This window comes from Hermetia illucens, chromosome 1 (genome assembly GCF_905115235.1).
Source record: "Hermetia illucens chromosome 1, iHerIll2.2.curated.20191125, whole genome shotgun sequence".
NCBI classification, from domain to species: domain Eukaryota; kingdom Metazoa; phylum Arthropoda; class Insecta; order Diptera; family Stratiomyidae; genus Hermetia; species Hermetia illucens.
This window is the reverse complement of record NC_051849.1, coordinates 198633706-198650821: the sequence shown is the minus strand read 5'-3', so window position 1 is coordinate 198650821 and position 17116 is coordinate 198633706. Positions and strand designations below refer to the sequence as shown.

Here is a 17116-nt window from a genome sequence, read left to right as displayed (position 1 = left end):
CTGCGTGCACCCTCCAACACAAACTACCTATGTGAATGGTGAAGCTGTTTTTTCCTGTCTTCTTTCACCGTTTGTAATTTCACTGTCTCTAACCACATCTAAGTGATGTCGACTTAAAATTATTATATTCTAAAACTATATCAACCGAAGCACAGATGCAGTAACATTAACGTTTCTGTGACAATAATATAAACTTTTTTCGCTTTTCAATTGTGACTAATTTGATTCTTTTATTACAATCACTACAAACATCGAACATTTTCTTGTATATAAAAAGCTATTACAATGTATGGCGGCACAATATCACTAGCGATTGGCGTATTGAATGCATCAAATAAAATTCACCTTTATTTACTGAAAAATATTATGAGGGCACCCACCGCCTTTTTCGATACTACACCACGTGGCCGCATACTAGATAGATGTTGTAACGATGTAAATAGATTAGAGAATCATATGATGCATTGTTTGAGGATGATTGTAAATAATGTATACAAGGTATGTTGCTAGTATAATTGATGTATATATCTAAAATATTAATTCAACATTTTAGTAGAATATTAGCCGCAATAGTATTAAGGGCGTGATTTTTTGACAATGAGAGGGAAGTATGTGATAACATGAACAGGCAATTTTTATTTCCTTTTATTTTATTGGGTTAAGGATTATTCTTCTTTTTGTTTTGTAGAATATTTCTGTATTATCTATTATTATTATAACAATAGGGACCATATTCAATACTAGAACAATTTTTTTCGTGATCACAAATATTTTTAAGGACTATCGAAATAACCCAAAAACTACAATTCGTTTTCACACATTCGTTTTACAATTGGACTCTCTATAGAAGTAACGATGATATATCACAAGAAATTGTGGTCCTAAACATAATAAATCTAACTAAAATATCACCGTTAAAAAATATATTTTCTATGGCGCTTAACCTTTATAGCTCCTATGTTTTTCGGCACCTAGCCCCTACCTAGGTTATTTTCGTCCTTTGAGGTTGTAAAAGTATTTTAAAAAATCTGAAAATAATTCATGAAACTTCGTTAATCCTTCAACTTGGACTAACAATTATAATAATAGAGAAAAAATATTTTTTTAAATAGGTTTCAGTAAAAAAATATGGAAAAATAGTCATGAAATGGGTATAAATCAGTAAAGACTCAATATTTCCGTACCTGATGACAACACTATGAAATTCAAATTCAATGTTCGTCACACGTTAGTTTGCCCCATTTTGCACAATAATAGTTAGTTTTGTGGTCCCTTTCTGTGGGGTGAAGAAAGCAACCCTTTTGGTTTGACATTTTTTGAATTGCTAAATGTGGTGTTTTCGTTTTCCTCAATGTCAAAGATATGACGAATCCAAACACTTGAAGATGGTCTTGCTAATAACGCAAGTGATAAGTGATAACGCAACCTTTTTTAAGAAATTGGCACCTACCGAAAAATTCATTGTGTGGCATAAAATTATATAAAATAGACGTATTTACGCTCGCTTGGTCTAACATGTTCAGAAAGAATTTCATGGTCCACTTGTTAATTCCCACACAAATCGTTGAACGCGTCGATACCATATTAAGTTCTATTGTAAAAACTAAGATTTCGGGCTTATAATTTTCTTCGAATTTTCTACCCGTTTTATGTCTAAGAGAGGATAGCAATACCACTTTATTTCGTTTCGTACCGATCGTACAATTTCTCCAATAAGATTTGGTAATTTGACGCTTATTTTTACGAAGTGTGCTGACCATTGTTATGCCGAAGTCCTCCTTTTCATTTCGGTGAAGATTTCTGCAGAAGTTAATCGATTATCGCGCATCATATTCCTATTAATGTTATGAATGGGCTCGCTGAAAACTCGTCCTTACTATTATTGTACACTTTCACTACGTTCAACCGAGCTTTTCCAATATATGGTAACGCGGTTTTAACATATAGATGATTTTAGCGTCGTCACCAAAACGATTTCACGCCGGTTTCGATTGGTGTACACTCTTTAAAAAAATCGGTCGCAAGTTTCTAACAACTGTTTGTCAATAGTTTGTAGTGTCCACGGCTTTGTGACATATGCAACATTTCCTTTGTCTTGTTCAGGGACAATCTGACGGGAGAATGCATTTAATAAGATGCAATATTCCTTCGTTTTCACACGTTCTAACATCCTCTAGTTTTCCCAATTTACCTCCTTCCAATTTCCCAATTCCCATCTCGATATTCGTTTATATCCGACATTTAATATTTAAAATGATTAATTTTTTTAATCTAAAAAAACTACCAATTGGTAGCTTTCCCCTAGACCATCCGTCGATTGTTTTTGAGCGGGATATGGTTAATGTTTATTAAAAAGGGGAATCCCCTAATTGAATGGCATAGGGATGCCAAGCCAAGGAGGGAACCTTAAAGTCACGCCTCATCACACATCTGAAGCAGGAGAAACATCAAGTCATCAGTCCGTCGTGAATCGGCACTCGGGTCCGGAGCTATACGACTCCATCCGCGCGGTGGAGCCCTTTTTTTTATCTTCATCTTTCATATTTAACTCGCGTGTTGGTTTGTCGGTAGGTTCGGGTGAATCCCCTGTTTGAGGAATTTTCAAGATCCGGAGCAGACCCACGCATCCATTAAAAGGACACGTGAATTTTTATATGATGACACGAGGGGGATCGAAGTGTTCAAAGGACCCCCGTCCCCACATTCCCGAGCCTGGGAAGCATAGAGGCATACAAGTTAATGTTGACGGAACACTTCGATGGAGCTTCAGTATATGCAAGCTAACTTTCACGGTCAGTTTTGCCATCTTTTTAGGTTTTTGGGTAGCTCTCCCATCTCGTCCTCTCCAGCTACTCAAGATGATCGTTGGGCCATCGCTCATCTCATTAGTCATTACAAATTAGAAATTCACTTGGGAAATAATTTGTTACAATTTTTTTACGAAAATATCCCAGATTTCTCGGACAGATGCAAAGTTTTTAATAACGAGTCTTCCTAGACGGGTGTTTTTATGATCAAATCGAATCTTGGAGCTTATGAATTGAAATGAATTTTTCGATATCGATACTTTACGTAATGGTATGCCGAATTCTTGTCCCCACAATTCTTTTACTTATACATGGTTATTTTTACTCGCGCCTAATAGATTTAACACAATATTCCCAGGGCTTTCCTGGGAGTTGGTTTATGGTAACCGGGCGCTTATATGCATTTTTATCTCTGGCCTCTGCAAATTGTCATTAGTATTCGTATGTCATTCCCGCGGAAACAGTTGTTTTTTTTACTTTCGGCAAAACAATCATCAAGGTTGACCTTCTACCACGAATTTCCGTAGTTTTCAGAAACCATCGCATCGTTTTCGTCGTCGGAAATATCCTCTCCGAAAAATTCAACTGGTTCGCAAAAACGCAATATTTGAGGCACGTTCAATCTACCATGCTTTTTTTTCCCGTTTCGATATTTTTTGTTATTTGTTTGCGCTTAGAAATAAGGAAAGAAGAAAACATTTTTGATCAACGTACCGCTCTCGTGTCGGTCTTCCGGGAATGATTTGATATACTCTGGTGACGGCGTGAAGGGGACTGATGCTCTGTTATTCAATGGTTCAAGAGAGGCTCAAGTTATTTTATGTAAGGGTTATGGCACCTTCCGATGTAATTTTCAAAAGTTACAGCAATTTTAAATTTCGCCTGAGTCGCCATACTGAGCCAACCACTCCCGCATGAATATGGCGGTATTGTAGGGCGTATTTTCGTGGTGAAGCTTTCATGAACTGTCCGGTCAAACCCGGTTCACTTATGTGTAAAACTGCGCATTCAAGGTTTGCTGCAATGATCAAAAAAGACCAGAAACGTGGTTTTCACCTTGGATTTCCTCATCCGGGCCTTTTTCAAATGAAAAGATTGTGTGGCACTCCGAACTTTGGAGTATCGTTTCCCGGTCTACTGGAAACACCAGATTTTGTTTTCTTTCGTTTGTCAGCCGCGATGAGCTACATCTTCTCCCGAAACAACTTGTGCTACTTAAAACGCTTGAGCTGCCTATATCAGCCTCTCCATAGGCCCGCTTAATCATATCGAAGATTAGCGCCGATCTGGGCCATATCTTTTATAACGTATTGAAAAATCTACTGATTATTTTTCGGAAAGGCTATAACTCGGGCCTTAGTTTCCGATGGGGTTTAGACAACATTGGTTTTCTAAACTTTGCCCGGCCCCGTAAACCGTTCTTCCTTAAAATACTAGGCATTATTTCTACACTCATATTGATATTATCGGTCTATTTTAAACTCTGGTGCATTGCACCGGCATTTTATATTAGAATATATTATAAATAAATATATTATAATATGTTCGAAAAGCGATGATCCGATTGGACTTGTGAATCACTATATGTCTCAGGACAATTTCTGTGGCATGCGACCTCGATCCGGTTATTTGCATATGCCCCCCCCCCTAGTGGGAATTTCATGAAGTTGTGGTTACGCCCACATCGCGGACAAGAGACCTTCGGGGCTCAAACGTGGACTTGCTCTTACAACTCGGGTGTCACACTCCTTAATTCGATAGAAATATAGGTATGTCTTCTGCCAGTATGACTGCTGAGCCATGCACTCGATATAGACTAGTACTCTTGTTGCTTGTCACACCAGGGTTCTGATTGTGGTCACAAAATCAATCCGTGTCTTAAGCAGACCGTGAAATTAGGCCTAAATGGCAAGAACTCACGTTAAACCACCCGAACGTAGCCACATCAAGTGGGTCGGAATTTTTCAGTGGCTTTGTCTCACCCGCAGCCTTACTTTTTATGAATCTCATGATGAAACAAGCCGGAATGTCGAATCTGATGGTTTCGGATATGAAAAGTTTTGCAGTTCTTTGCATGTAAGTTTTTTTTTTCGGCAAATTTCAATTAAATTCTTGATTCTTAATTAAGGAAAGAACTAGGTTTTCTTCCTTATTCTGTAAATTTTTTATTTTCCTTTCAATTGTTGCGGGGACCACGTGCCTCCTTCATCAGTGCTAATGCCTAATTCTTGATTCTGATATTTCCTACCATTTGCTTCAATGTGATTCTTCTAAAATATATTTTTGGCGTGCAATAAATTCCTAATCAAAATTCCATTTTAAACTGCTCCGATTTTGTTAAGTCTAACAGGAAAGTTGCCATTACGCTTCTGCTTATGAGAGAGGGAATAACACCAAATTTTAGAGTGCTGTTTGTGATATTTTACTTGATACTCCAAAAGGTATTAATTGATGACCGCGCGAATCATTTCATTCACCACATTCGTCAGGCTTAACAAATTCCATACTCTACAAAATTTCACGACTGCAGATTTAAATTCATGATTTTCCATAAATCAATCATGTATGGCCATCAGACAGTGGATCGATTTTAATTTATTTTTATTACTTCAGGGGTTTTTCTTTTGAAAAAAAATTACTTCCCTACCACCCCTACCACTAGTATGTCATATGAGACAAAGTTGTATGTACAAATCTTAGTAACGAAAAACTATTTAATATGTGGACACTAGTGTGCATTTAGTAGTCCAATAAGGAAGAAACTCCTTGCTACCGGCTTTGCTCCGACCAGCAGTGAAGCCTACGGTAAAACAGTCTCCATTTTCCAAACATTTTTTTTTATTTCAACAAGTAATTAATTAAATGTTTCACCAATTAAGTGCGTAATCGTAATAACTGCATGTTCTTTTAAATTGTAGAGTCAATTTTCATGAGGAAGAAGATTGTCCCAAGTTTATCATTTGTAGAAATAAAGTTTTTATTGTGGAATTATTGTATTTTGTGAAGTACATTTCAGTAGGTGTTTAGCAGTTATGTATTGAAAGTGTAAAAGAGTCCACAATTTATTATTTACACTTAAAAGCTTCTAAATATTTCTTGTAGATGGAAAGCCTTAAATTTTGTTGCTCAATCTAAATCTGGAAGGGCAATAGACCCTACCCTATATAATGCAATATAAAAGTAACCTCTGGCTTTCATCCAGGCATGGACACACGACAAACTCAGAGGTTTCTATTTCTACTAATTATAATAAGGCTTGCAATCAGTCATACGTGTTGTATATTCATAACCTCTATGTTTCTATTACACTTGACCTTCTGTCGTCCCCTCAAAGTCGAATGCTAATCCTCTGTAAACACCACATTGTTAAACCAAGTGCATGCTTCTTACATATATACCTCTTTTTCCTGACCATATTCTATGTTTTCTCCATTTCATACATCTATATGTATAACATACTAAACAATGGTTGTTTTTCAGCTTTCACGTCCTTTCTATGTGATCTGACACCGTGGCTTGGGTGTTTGCACGCTGCTGTTGTACTACATGCCATTCTCTTGAGAAATATTTCTCGTTCACCACTATCATTTTTTGATACAACACCAGTGGGTCGAATTTTATCACGATTTTCCAAAGATATGGAATCCGTTGATAATAGTATGCCAAGATATATTTCTGATTCTATTTACTGTTTATTTGAGGTAAAAGGACTTTTAATTTTGCTCATTGTTTTCTAATTTTTTTTATTTTTCTATGTATGCCAGTTTGTGTGTAAAATATCGGAACTAGTGATATGTGTATAGATTCATAATAATTTGACACCTTTTTTCTACTGTTTTCGTGCTAAGCTTTTTTTCCCAAGACACTAGACCTATACGTGATCTTAGCTCGACAATGAATAAATGTAATTGACAACGTCAAACCAGCAATGGGCAAGTTGCTCACACCACTGAAGGGTATCATCTTTGCTACTAACGTTTTTGAGGTTTTGTTAAATAAGGTACTTTGTATATAGTTAAAAAGCGTTTAATGTATGATGATATGATCTCCACGTTTTTGATGCATGAAATCCTCCTTTTAGGCAAACGCCCCATTTTCCCTCACTTATACCTAATGGTTTCCTCCAGGACAGAGGAAATTCACCAGAGGCTACCTCACCTCTGTTTTGGGAGCAGTGTGTTGGTCGCCCCCCCCCCGGCTACCACTAATCATATCGTGCTCCATATCATGCCTTATATCACCCTAAGTTCCTAAAGCAAAACAAAGTTGAAGTTTTTTGATAAAAAGCTGCGTTTGGCGAAGACTTGTGTTACAAGTTTTCGCTTGACCTACGCCATCACTCTATCCGAAGCAGGGTTTGGTCTTCTTTTTCTACCATAGATATTGTCCTTATATACTTCCCCGGGCTGGATCTTCCTTACCCAAACGGATTAATCGTCCATCTTCATGTAGATGGCCAACCATTCTTCGGGGAATTTTTCTCTCGAACGCGGCTGACAGTTCGTAATTTTTCTTGCTAAGAACTCAAGTCTCCGAGAAATACATAAGGACTAACAAGATCATTGTCTATGGTGAAACGTTTCGAACGAAATAGTTTTTGTGCGCGGATTTCATCGTCGTAGCTATTATCGGTTGTGATTTTCGATCCTAGATAAGAAAAGTTATCAACGGTGTCATAGTTGTGTGGTGACCTATCTTTATTATTCTTATTTGACCAGTGCTATTTGATGTTGTTACCTCTTTAGTTTTTGGTGTTGACATTACCAACAAATATTTCGTCTTGCCTTCATTGATGTACAGCCCAATATTTCGCGCCGCCTGCTTGATCTACATGAAATTATATTGATGTCGATGATCTATATAGTTGAGTAGACTTGAAGAGGATGGTGCATCTCGGATTTACTTCAGCATCTCGGAACACTTTTTCCAGGACCAGACTAAAGAGAATGCATGATAAGGCATCTCCTTGTCTTAAACCGTTGTTGATGTTGAATGGTCTCCAGAGTAATTCTGCTGCTTTGGTCAGGGTCAGCGTATTCAGTCTTATCTATTTGGTCGGGATAGCGAATTTGCTCATGGCCGTATACAGTGTTAGCCTGGCTATGCTATCATAGATGGCCTTGAAGTCGATGAAGAGATGGGTTAACTAATGACCATATTCCAACAGTTTTTCTACCGCTTACCGCACAGGGAAATCTGATTTGTTGTTGATTTGCTTGGAGTGAGCTTCTCTGATATGGGTCGATGATGTTCAACTTGAGCGCTTGGTATAGTTGATCGCCTCCATATTTAGCCAATTCGGCTGTAAGGCCATAATTCCATCAGCTCCTGGCTGTAACTTACATCCATCATTGTCTGACATTCATCAAGACTGAGAGGTGATTCAATTAGTATATGATCAATTTAGTTGAAAGAGGACCACGTATGTTTGTGGACCGCTTTCTCCGTAAACTAGGAGCTTCCAACAACTATTTCGTGCGGCACCGCTAGTTAGATAATCCGCAGTCCGCTGTCATTGGTAATTTTGTATACGCTATGGGAGTCAACGTTTCTATTGCATAAGGGCTCCAAGTAGATTTTGATATAATACCTGGGACAGGCTTCGAAGGTTCCTTCTACTGCCTCGTAGAAAATATCCTCTCCTCCCCATACGTAGTATGGGTAGTATGGTAACATAGCCACTGTCATTTCTGCGGTTGGTCTTTTGGTCTTATTTTTTTATTGACTAAGGATCCCCCCAACCGAAAACAAAAAAATATAAGACATCGTTATTTGTTTCTCTTTCAAGCAATGAAAGCAAACGCTCGAGGGGCTCAGTACACAGATCTTTTTGACAAACTGGACACTCGGATCAGCGAAAGACAGCTGCATCGACTTGTCAAAAGCCGACATGGTCTAGCACAGGATATGAACACTTCTGTTATGTTTGTGACAATACCGGTAGTTTTCTTAGCGACTGACGAGTCGCATCGGATAAATGACAGGAATATTTTAAGCAGATTTCAACAGGAGTATTTGCTCATCCACCACTTCCGCAAGCATTGCCGAAATTCCATCTCTCGTGCCACAGAAGTTGAAAAGGCATTCAAACGAAGGAAATCGGGGCAAGCAACAGAACCTGACGATGTCGCACCTAGTTAGTATCAAATAGGCTGACTTAGTGAGCTTTGCAATCGCGCTATTTAGGAAGGTAGAATACAATATGACTGGAAACGCCGTTCAACAAACTGTTTAAATTATCGCCCGAATGAAGATTGAAGGTTTCTGAACGCATTCTTGACAACACATCGACATCGTTCAAATAATCGAGAACCAAACCGAATTCTGACATTCATTAACGCTGAGAGGTGTCGGCGTTCAGTCAACACGTGGTCAATTTGGTTGAAAGTGGTCCCATCTGCAGAGGCTCACATGTGTTTGTGGACCGCTTTTCGCGCAAACCAGGTTTTTCCAACAATCATTTCGTGCGATATTTGTATTTTGATTTATGCTATGGGACCCGACGTATCGCATGAATACGGGCTCCATCCCTACTTGACTGTTAAAATCTCCAAGTAAGATTTTGATGTCATACTCCTTTTCCGTCTGCAGTTTTTCATTAAGAATAAACTCCCAGCGATCACCACGTGGAGATGGAGATAAGGTTTGGTAATATAGCTGTTGGTGTTGGCTCAGCAATCATTCCTCAGGCTTTATGCTCCATCGTGGGTATCAATCCATGTTTCACCCTGGGACTTATACTACCCTTTGATCACCCCTATAGATTAGCAGTTCTTCCAGTAGTTTCGTTTCTTCCAGTCGCTCGACAAATCCGCTGCAGTTTTCGGTTGATGAAGTTGATTTGTCATACCGACCATATAGCTCAGCGTGGTAAATGTCATGATTTATTTTTACGGATTTTATAATGGATTCCCCACCTTAAAAAATAAGCACAGTGCCATGCCAAAGCATCAATCCCGACCACACAAGTTATCGAGATTTTACTGTATATGGTATTTTTTTTGTCAATCTATTAGATTCATCTGTTCTATTGCGATATCTTTGAAGAAACTTTTTATAAAGCTTTCATTTCATAATTATAATTTTTCAAAGTTTATCGACATATTCTCCTAGAGGCAAATATTATCTGAATTGTCCGTTGGTTCGTAATTGGGTTACGATTTTTGTTTTGAATTCGTTGGTTTTTATGTTGGATTCCATGACTTTTAACCCAATTTTCTTTGTTGCCAAGTCTAAGTCCACCAACGTCTCCTTCACATATGGCATTAGTGATTCCAATATGTTGTCCTCGGGTTCCGTGAAAATCAGCTTTTTAAACAAATGCGCTGTCAGCGCTTTACCTTTCTTGAGTTTGGGGTTCCGGATTTATGTCGCCAAAAACTCATCTACACACTTCTCCGCCTGTAACTTTCGTTGAAAGTTCACAGCCATCATCGAGGGGGTGCAGGTATGATTTGGTAGTTAACACTAGTGAGAGAGGTTATTGTTTTATTTTTTGATCTTTGTCGTAAATCACTGAAATCACTAAAGTCACTGGAATATATTTTTAATTGGAGTTTCTCTCCGTTTTTAAAAGATTCTATTCAGATTTCAATTAGTGAAGACATTACGATGATAAGGCGACTATTGTGGTTATAAATCTATATTGCAATAGGGTTACTATTGTGGTTATTAGGATCAAGAAAAAACGCTAACCTATTCGGTAGATGGGGAACAGATACTCTGTATCATATTTAGTAAATAAAATAATATTCTGGAGTTTCCAGCGACAATATTGATAGCGAAAGCTACATACTCTAAACTTTCATAGTTTTAATTGTAAATAATTTGCCCTTTCAGTCCTAATGCATGTTATTTGAATATAATAATATAATTCTCAATAAAATCGGTGCGGTGACTATATTTTCTTGCCAAAATGCCAAAAACATAACATATGGAGAGACTAGACTATTTATTGCGCCACTTCAATTGAAAATTTAAGATGAAACAATCGGTCCAGAAACCTTACTGTGTATTAGCTGCAGTAGTCTCAAATATATTAAAAAGAGTGTCTTTTCTTCAATAAATTATCTTTTTTCACATCACTCAATCCACTGACAATCGTATTTTAAAATAATAATTGCAAGATAAATATTATACTTTCAGCTATAATTTCATTCAGCAGTAGTTTGTTGCCAAAACTTGGTTGCTTATATGCAGCTACTGTTATTCACAAAGTATTTCTTCAAGGGATCATGCGCGTTCCTTTGTCATTCTTCGATAAGAATCCGACGGGTCGAATTTTAGCTCGCTTTTCAAAAGATATCGAAGTCGTCGACAGTGTTTTGCCGGAAGTTTTATCAGTATTTAGCTACTGTCTATATGAGGTAAAAAATTAATGATTTAGGTAGTTATGTGCTAACCGGCTTTATTTACACTTGACAGATTAATTCCTATCAGAAAAAAACCTAACAATAATTAAAAGTTTTTGATAATTTAATAACTATTTGTTGACCCTCTGTTTCTTATTTGCTTACTTCCCTATAGACACACACATTTTCCACCTTCACTTTCTAATTTTTTATTGCTCTTCTTTACTGTCTAGACTATTTAAGTATTTTTTACTTTAGCGTAAATTATACTTATATTTTCATTATATTTGTGGAACACCAACAAATCAGAACAATTTCACTTCAGGCCTCGGGGCGGACTTCCTATTAATTCATATTGAATGAGTGGAGACTACTCAACGCAGCTTGTTTTATTTTATTTCCTAAACAATTGACCGCATGTATTATAGCAATTCCTTAGGTTCTAAATTTACAGAAGTATTTTGAAGTAAGTTGCATTATAACTATGCAGTTTGCTATCCTCGGTTGACATATCTTCGCATATATGAGGCGACGAGCGACGAGCACCAAAATTGACTATCTCGTAAAATCTTGGGTCAACGCCTCATATATGTGAAAAAAATTAAATATTTAAATAATCAGTAAAATTATTTGATTTCTAGATTTTATGTAGTACCTCTACATCATTTTTCTCAAATTTCTTGTTTAGTGAAAATTGGAGATCCATAATGATATCTGAAAGCATATGTATTGTATTCCGTTGTCGATACTATTTTCCCGTGTGAGGGATTTATTTACGGACCTGGCTAGGATTTAGGAGAAAAGTCACAAGGAAAGTTGAACGGAACACAATAATATATATTAAACGCAAGATTCCTAGTTTGAGGTCTCATCACACTTTTCCTATTTGTATTGAGATTCCTTTCTATTTTTACTGACTGTAGGGTAAACATATTTGGTTCAAATTGCGTAAGAGCAGTTAATTGAATACGAGCGGCAAATTGACGTTGTTTCGCATCAAAATTCTCTTTGTTATCGAAGCAGCGCATTAGAAGCAATTGACATTTATCCAAAAATCCAAACTTCAATACGGAAATCTTCTAGATTGTTGAGGGTGGGATGATTTTTAGGCGAAAGCGACAGAATTGAAGATGCTTTTTAGGAGTATTCCTACCAAAGTACTAACTTCATCGGGCCAAACAATAGAAAGGGCAACGAAGAACTGATTTATGTTAAGTGCTCATGTTGCCTATTCTCCACCTAGAGAATCCAGACTAGAAATATTATGGACTTTAAAAACAAGATTGTACAACACACTTGAAAAAAGAACAAACACTTTGCTACATTAAGTACAATGTTCCATTGTTGTTGTAAATCGATCATCTAACCGCAACTAAAGAACTTAAGAAGATCAAATGATGAAAACAAAATATTAACACTCTCGAATTCAAGGGTAAGTCAAGACCTAATTTGATCTAATGAAACACAATCTAACTCCTGGCGCCAAGATATAATAGGTCTTTTTCGTGGTCCTGGAGCACCTACTGTTTTCGCCCCTCTTGGGCAAACTCGGTGGGTGTTGTTATCGTTTTGTGGTCCAGCCATTTGCTTAGCTCACCCTTCTTTGATTTTATTACTGGTGTTCTCGGTAAAATAGTACTACGTTTGAACACCGGTTTCTCCGAATTCAAATCACGTGTAGTATTAGGTGCCACCGTGGCCAAATTGTACAACATCGAGACAAAACCGCCGACAGGCATGCACGTGGTGGATATGTTCTATCATACTTGATCAGCTTTGCTTAAATCGCTTAGGATTTTGTTGTTCGAAAAACTATCGATCCTTCCTTAAGAGTATTTAACGATGTAGTTAGTTTTCGACGGGACCAAATACACAAAAACGATTACTATAATAAAATGAACATGACCTTTTTTGACACCCTACTCCTAGGCTGTGCCCCTCTTAACCTCGTTCTAGACGGTTCCTTAGTAGTCGTTGTCCCCTGAATGCTTTAATTTTTTTTCACTTTATTTCAGCGTCCAATTTTTAACTTGTGCACCCTTTGCTAACGGACCAAATTTAGTAATACACCGTTTAATGACATTGTGAGCATGTCATGACCTTATAATTGCGAATACATGGTTTACCAAACGGCTGCCTCATTTTCCTACATTCTATACTGGGAATAGTAAAACGCAAATCGACTATATTCTCATAAGACCCCGGCACATTCATCCTTTTCGAAAAGTATTTAGACGAGACATAGCAAATATAGTATGTAGTTGAGAATAGAAACTAATAACATGCAAGTATTGTTGTCGCGCTATCTTTGTGTTTAAAAGTAATTGTACAATATTATAACTCTGCTTTCCTTTCGGCATATCTCCAACAAAAAAATTATTTGTCAAAGCTGTACACCATTCAAACCATGTGCATATGAATCGGCATTTTGTTGAGGTGCCTAAGGGACGTATTATGCGAATAACTAACCTATTAGCAATACCATTAACGTGATAAAATTATTACATAAGGGAACAGCAAAATAACATATAATATGTATATATATAAATTACTTTTTACGGATAATAATATAATATTAAGGGTTGGCATTAATTCGTAGTATTTTGACGAGTAGTAGCGTAGGAAATACCTGCAGAAATGTATGGAGAAAAATTTGAAACAATTGGAAACTATGGAAATTGTTCCTGGCATCCTCAAAATTATGATGATTTCGATATTCCTTCTCAATAAACTAGACCCAAGAACTGTTGTACTCACCCTATTTGCTCCACTGACAAATGCATATTCAAATATTGATTACGAGAGAAATGTTATACTTTCAGCTTTCGTTTCATACTTCAGTGATTTGCTGCCAACGCTTGGTGGTTTATATGCAGCTACTAATATCCACAAAGCACTTCTCCGGACAATTTTGCATGTCCCTTTGTCATTTCTAGATCGAAATCCAACTGGTCGGATTCTATCGCGTTTTTCTGTAGATGTTGAAATCCTGGACAATGATTTGCCGGATGATTTACTAGCATCTTTCGAATGCCTTTGTGAGGTAAAAATAAACATTTTAGATGATTCTGTGGGAATTGCTTTTATTCATACATGGCAAAATTGAAATTGGGTCCTATTAGAAATTTTCAAATAAAATTGAAGCTTCTACTATTTGATATTTTGAATATCCATTTATTCTCACACCTATTCTATCTTATACCTGACGCTAAAATTTGAAAATTCTGATAAAATATTTTGAAGACTACAGGGGGTATTTTCTGCCTCAGACAGAGACTTTGATTACTAAATAATATTAGGTACCTTAAAGATTCCATTTGAGATAATGGATGAGGATTGCTCGCTGTGTAGGTTAGGTTCGGTTTCGGACGAGAAGGGAATAGGTGAATTGTTTGGATTGATTGCTGGTTAAAGTACTTCGCAAGAGGAGGTCTCACTGGTGGCAAAGGTATTTGTATGGCAGCCTGGATCTGTGTCAAATCAGAGTAATAATCGCGATAAAGCGCTGTGTGGACCACATTAACTCCTAGCGTATTTCCCTTCAAGCAGAGGCATCATTGCAGTTTTGTGAAATTTCGGACACACATGAAATTTGTTTCGCCAATACGGCCAGGAAAATAACGTTAATTTAGAGAAGGGTGTGATTACTTGACCGATGGTAAAAGAAAGTAGAAACTTTTGGGACGTGAAGGTTTTCAGCCATGGTGTTCGCTGTAAAGACTTTCCACCGAATTTCTCACTATAATTTAATGTCAAATCCTAACGACGGCGAGAAGTCTTCATTGTTTACGAATTAATAAGTTTTGTGTGGAAAATCAATGCTGGGTATTGGGATGACCGTGTAGACAGCGGTCATCGAACACCTGCTGCACAATAATTCAGGGGATCTGAACATTTGAAATCTCCACTACGTCCAAAAGACGGAGCTGACGTTTAGTGAAGTGGGGAACAATCTGTGAGCTGTCCGGTGAGAGTGACGAAAACTTCACAGTTAATTTTGTCATTTTTCTTTAGGTTTTGGGATAACTTAGCCCTAGTGGATGATCCTGGCTAATCCGGCTAAATGTCAGACTCATCTCTATCCTGGTAACAGTGTAATCAAAATGGTAGCCAGGTGCTCCTGTTTATTCACCAAAGTGGGTTCGAATGAAATCGAGCATAAGTCACACTTTTTTCAAAAAAGGAGGAAGATGTAGCACAAAAAAGTGAGAAACATTTTTTTTCAATTGGTCCGGATCACCAACAAATAGGTGCCAACTTAGGCCAAAACCAAAATTATTTTACATCACCCAGGACAGAGATGAGGCAGTTGGTTGTGGTTGTTGCATAACTAGCTCCTGTTTATTCTTCGATGTCCTCCGGCAAGACCACCGAAGCGAACCTCAACGTTTGCTCCATTCTCGGGGAAGCGACAAATTGTACTTATTATTGGCGAATAATAGGAATTACTTCCTGCTGGTGCACCGATAATGCTCATAGCATTTCGAGTTATATTGACAGGAGGAATCAGTCCTGTACAGTCTTCTACACCTTTCGGTGGTCGTTCCATTTGAGGAGTTTTATGTTGGACAATTCACATGCCCCCTGCTTTCACTGCTGACGGATAGGACGCGTTCTTCTCCTGTTTGTCTGTCATTTTCCGCTGATCAATTGGCTTCCAATCGAAACTGAAAGCTTTCAACATTGCTGAGCATCGAGAATTTCGACAAACGATTGTCTTCAGGAATTCCACTGTGTTGGGTCATTTTGCCGTTCGTGATTGGATTTGATCAAGAAATAAGATAATCCGTCAATTTCATCCCAACTACTCCTACAACACCCGGCTCCCTCTAACCGGCCTTGTGGCTGGTTGCGCTCTCTCTCAGTGCACCCAGTATCGCTTCGCTATATATCCGACAGGCAAATAATGTAATACGACCACAATCTTAAGGTGGGCAGATTCTTTTAGGTATGCTTCGAATTGTTTATCAAATTCGGTCCCTAGTTCCTACCACCAGATTCATTTTTTTTTTTTAGGATTCTGTCTGGATCTGGGGCTTTGTCACCTTTGATTCTTCTGACTCGGCATTTCATTTATGTCGTTTTTCTCAATTAATATAGGTCTCGCGTATAAATAGATAGTTCCTACCTTCTGCTCCCTACCTCATAAAATCGAACATTCACACGAGAAAGGGTATACAGTGCCGGAAAAAAAAAAAGAAAAAATTAACAAGTCGTATATCACAGCAATAAGTAATAATACGATAATGTATGGGGTCAATAAGCTGAATAATCAGATTCATTAGAAGTCCCGCCCACGCTTCCTCAGTGGCGGTGTACAGGTCGGTCATTCTCATAAAATGACGCTTCCAGATCTTTTTGCCGACAATTTCTCAAAAATGTTCGATAGGTTTCTTGTCATGATTTTGTGTAGGTCATTGAACCGGCCAGTGAACTATTCATTATTCGAACCGAAAGCTTCGGATCATTGTCGTCCATAAAAATTTATTGTGGCCATGAGGCAAGATAATTTCCAAGAGTACACATTTGGTTTAGCTTGAGACCATACTATCAGGGATCCGCCATGTTTGATCGTCGGTGCTTTGTATTTGACGTTGTATTTTTATTAAAATCCGTTCAATGTCTGTCTGTCTTTTTTTGTTTTTGACTGGGGGAAATACATCATGGATACCCATCCGGAATCTAGGATACACATGCCAGACTTTTACCGACTAAAAGCTCCCATATTTTCTCCACACTCTCCCCGCAGGACCCCCGTTCTGGTATTGTTTCACGGGGCTGTTCAGATCTTAGCTATTCACTCTAAACGAGCTGCTACTACTTTGCGTGGCGTTAGTTTCAGTAGCTTCCCTTCTATGTCACCGCTACGCTTCTGTTGCCTTTCGCTGCTGGTAGATTCGTTCCACTACCGCGTCCCATGCTGTATTTGATTGCACATTGTATCTTATCAGATTTTTC

The 17116-nt window shown here is 37.8% G+C and overlaps 1 protein-coding gene across 9 annotated transcripts in view; it reads left to right on the top strand.

Moving 5' to 3' along the window:
- LOC119658491 (multidrug resistance-associated protein 1) overlaps window positions 1-17116 on the top strand; it is an 84252-nt gene that overhangs the window by 55066 nt on the left and 12070 nt on the right. For 2 of the 9 annotated variants that reach the window (XM_038066007.1, XM_038065984.1), the window contains one exon: window positions 6288-6508. The exons of 5 other annotated variants lie outside the window; for them this stretch is intronic. In XM_038066007.1, the coding sequence (XP_037921935.1) occupies window positions 6288-6508 (221 nt within the window). Of the gene's footprint in view, window positions 1-6287; window positions 6509-10952; window positions 11174-13980; window positions 14202-17116 lie in introns of all 9 variants that reach the window. 2 more of the 9 variants (XM_038066000.1, XM_038065992.1) reach the window with 2 other exon arrangements.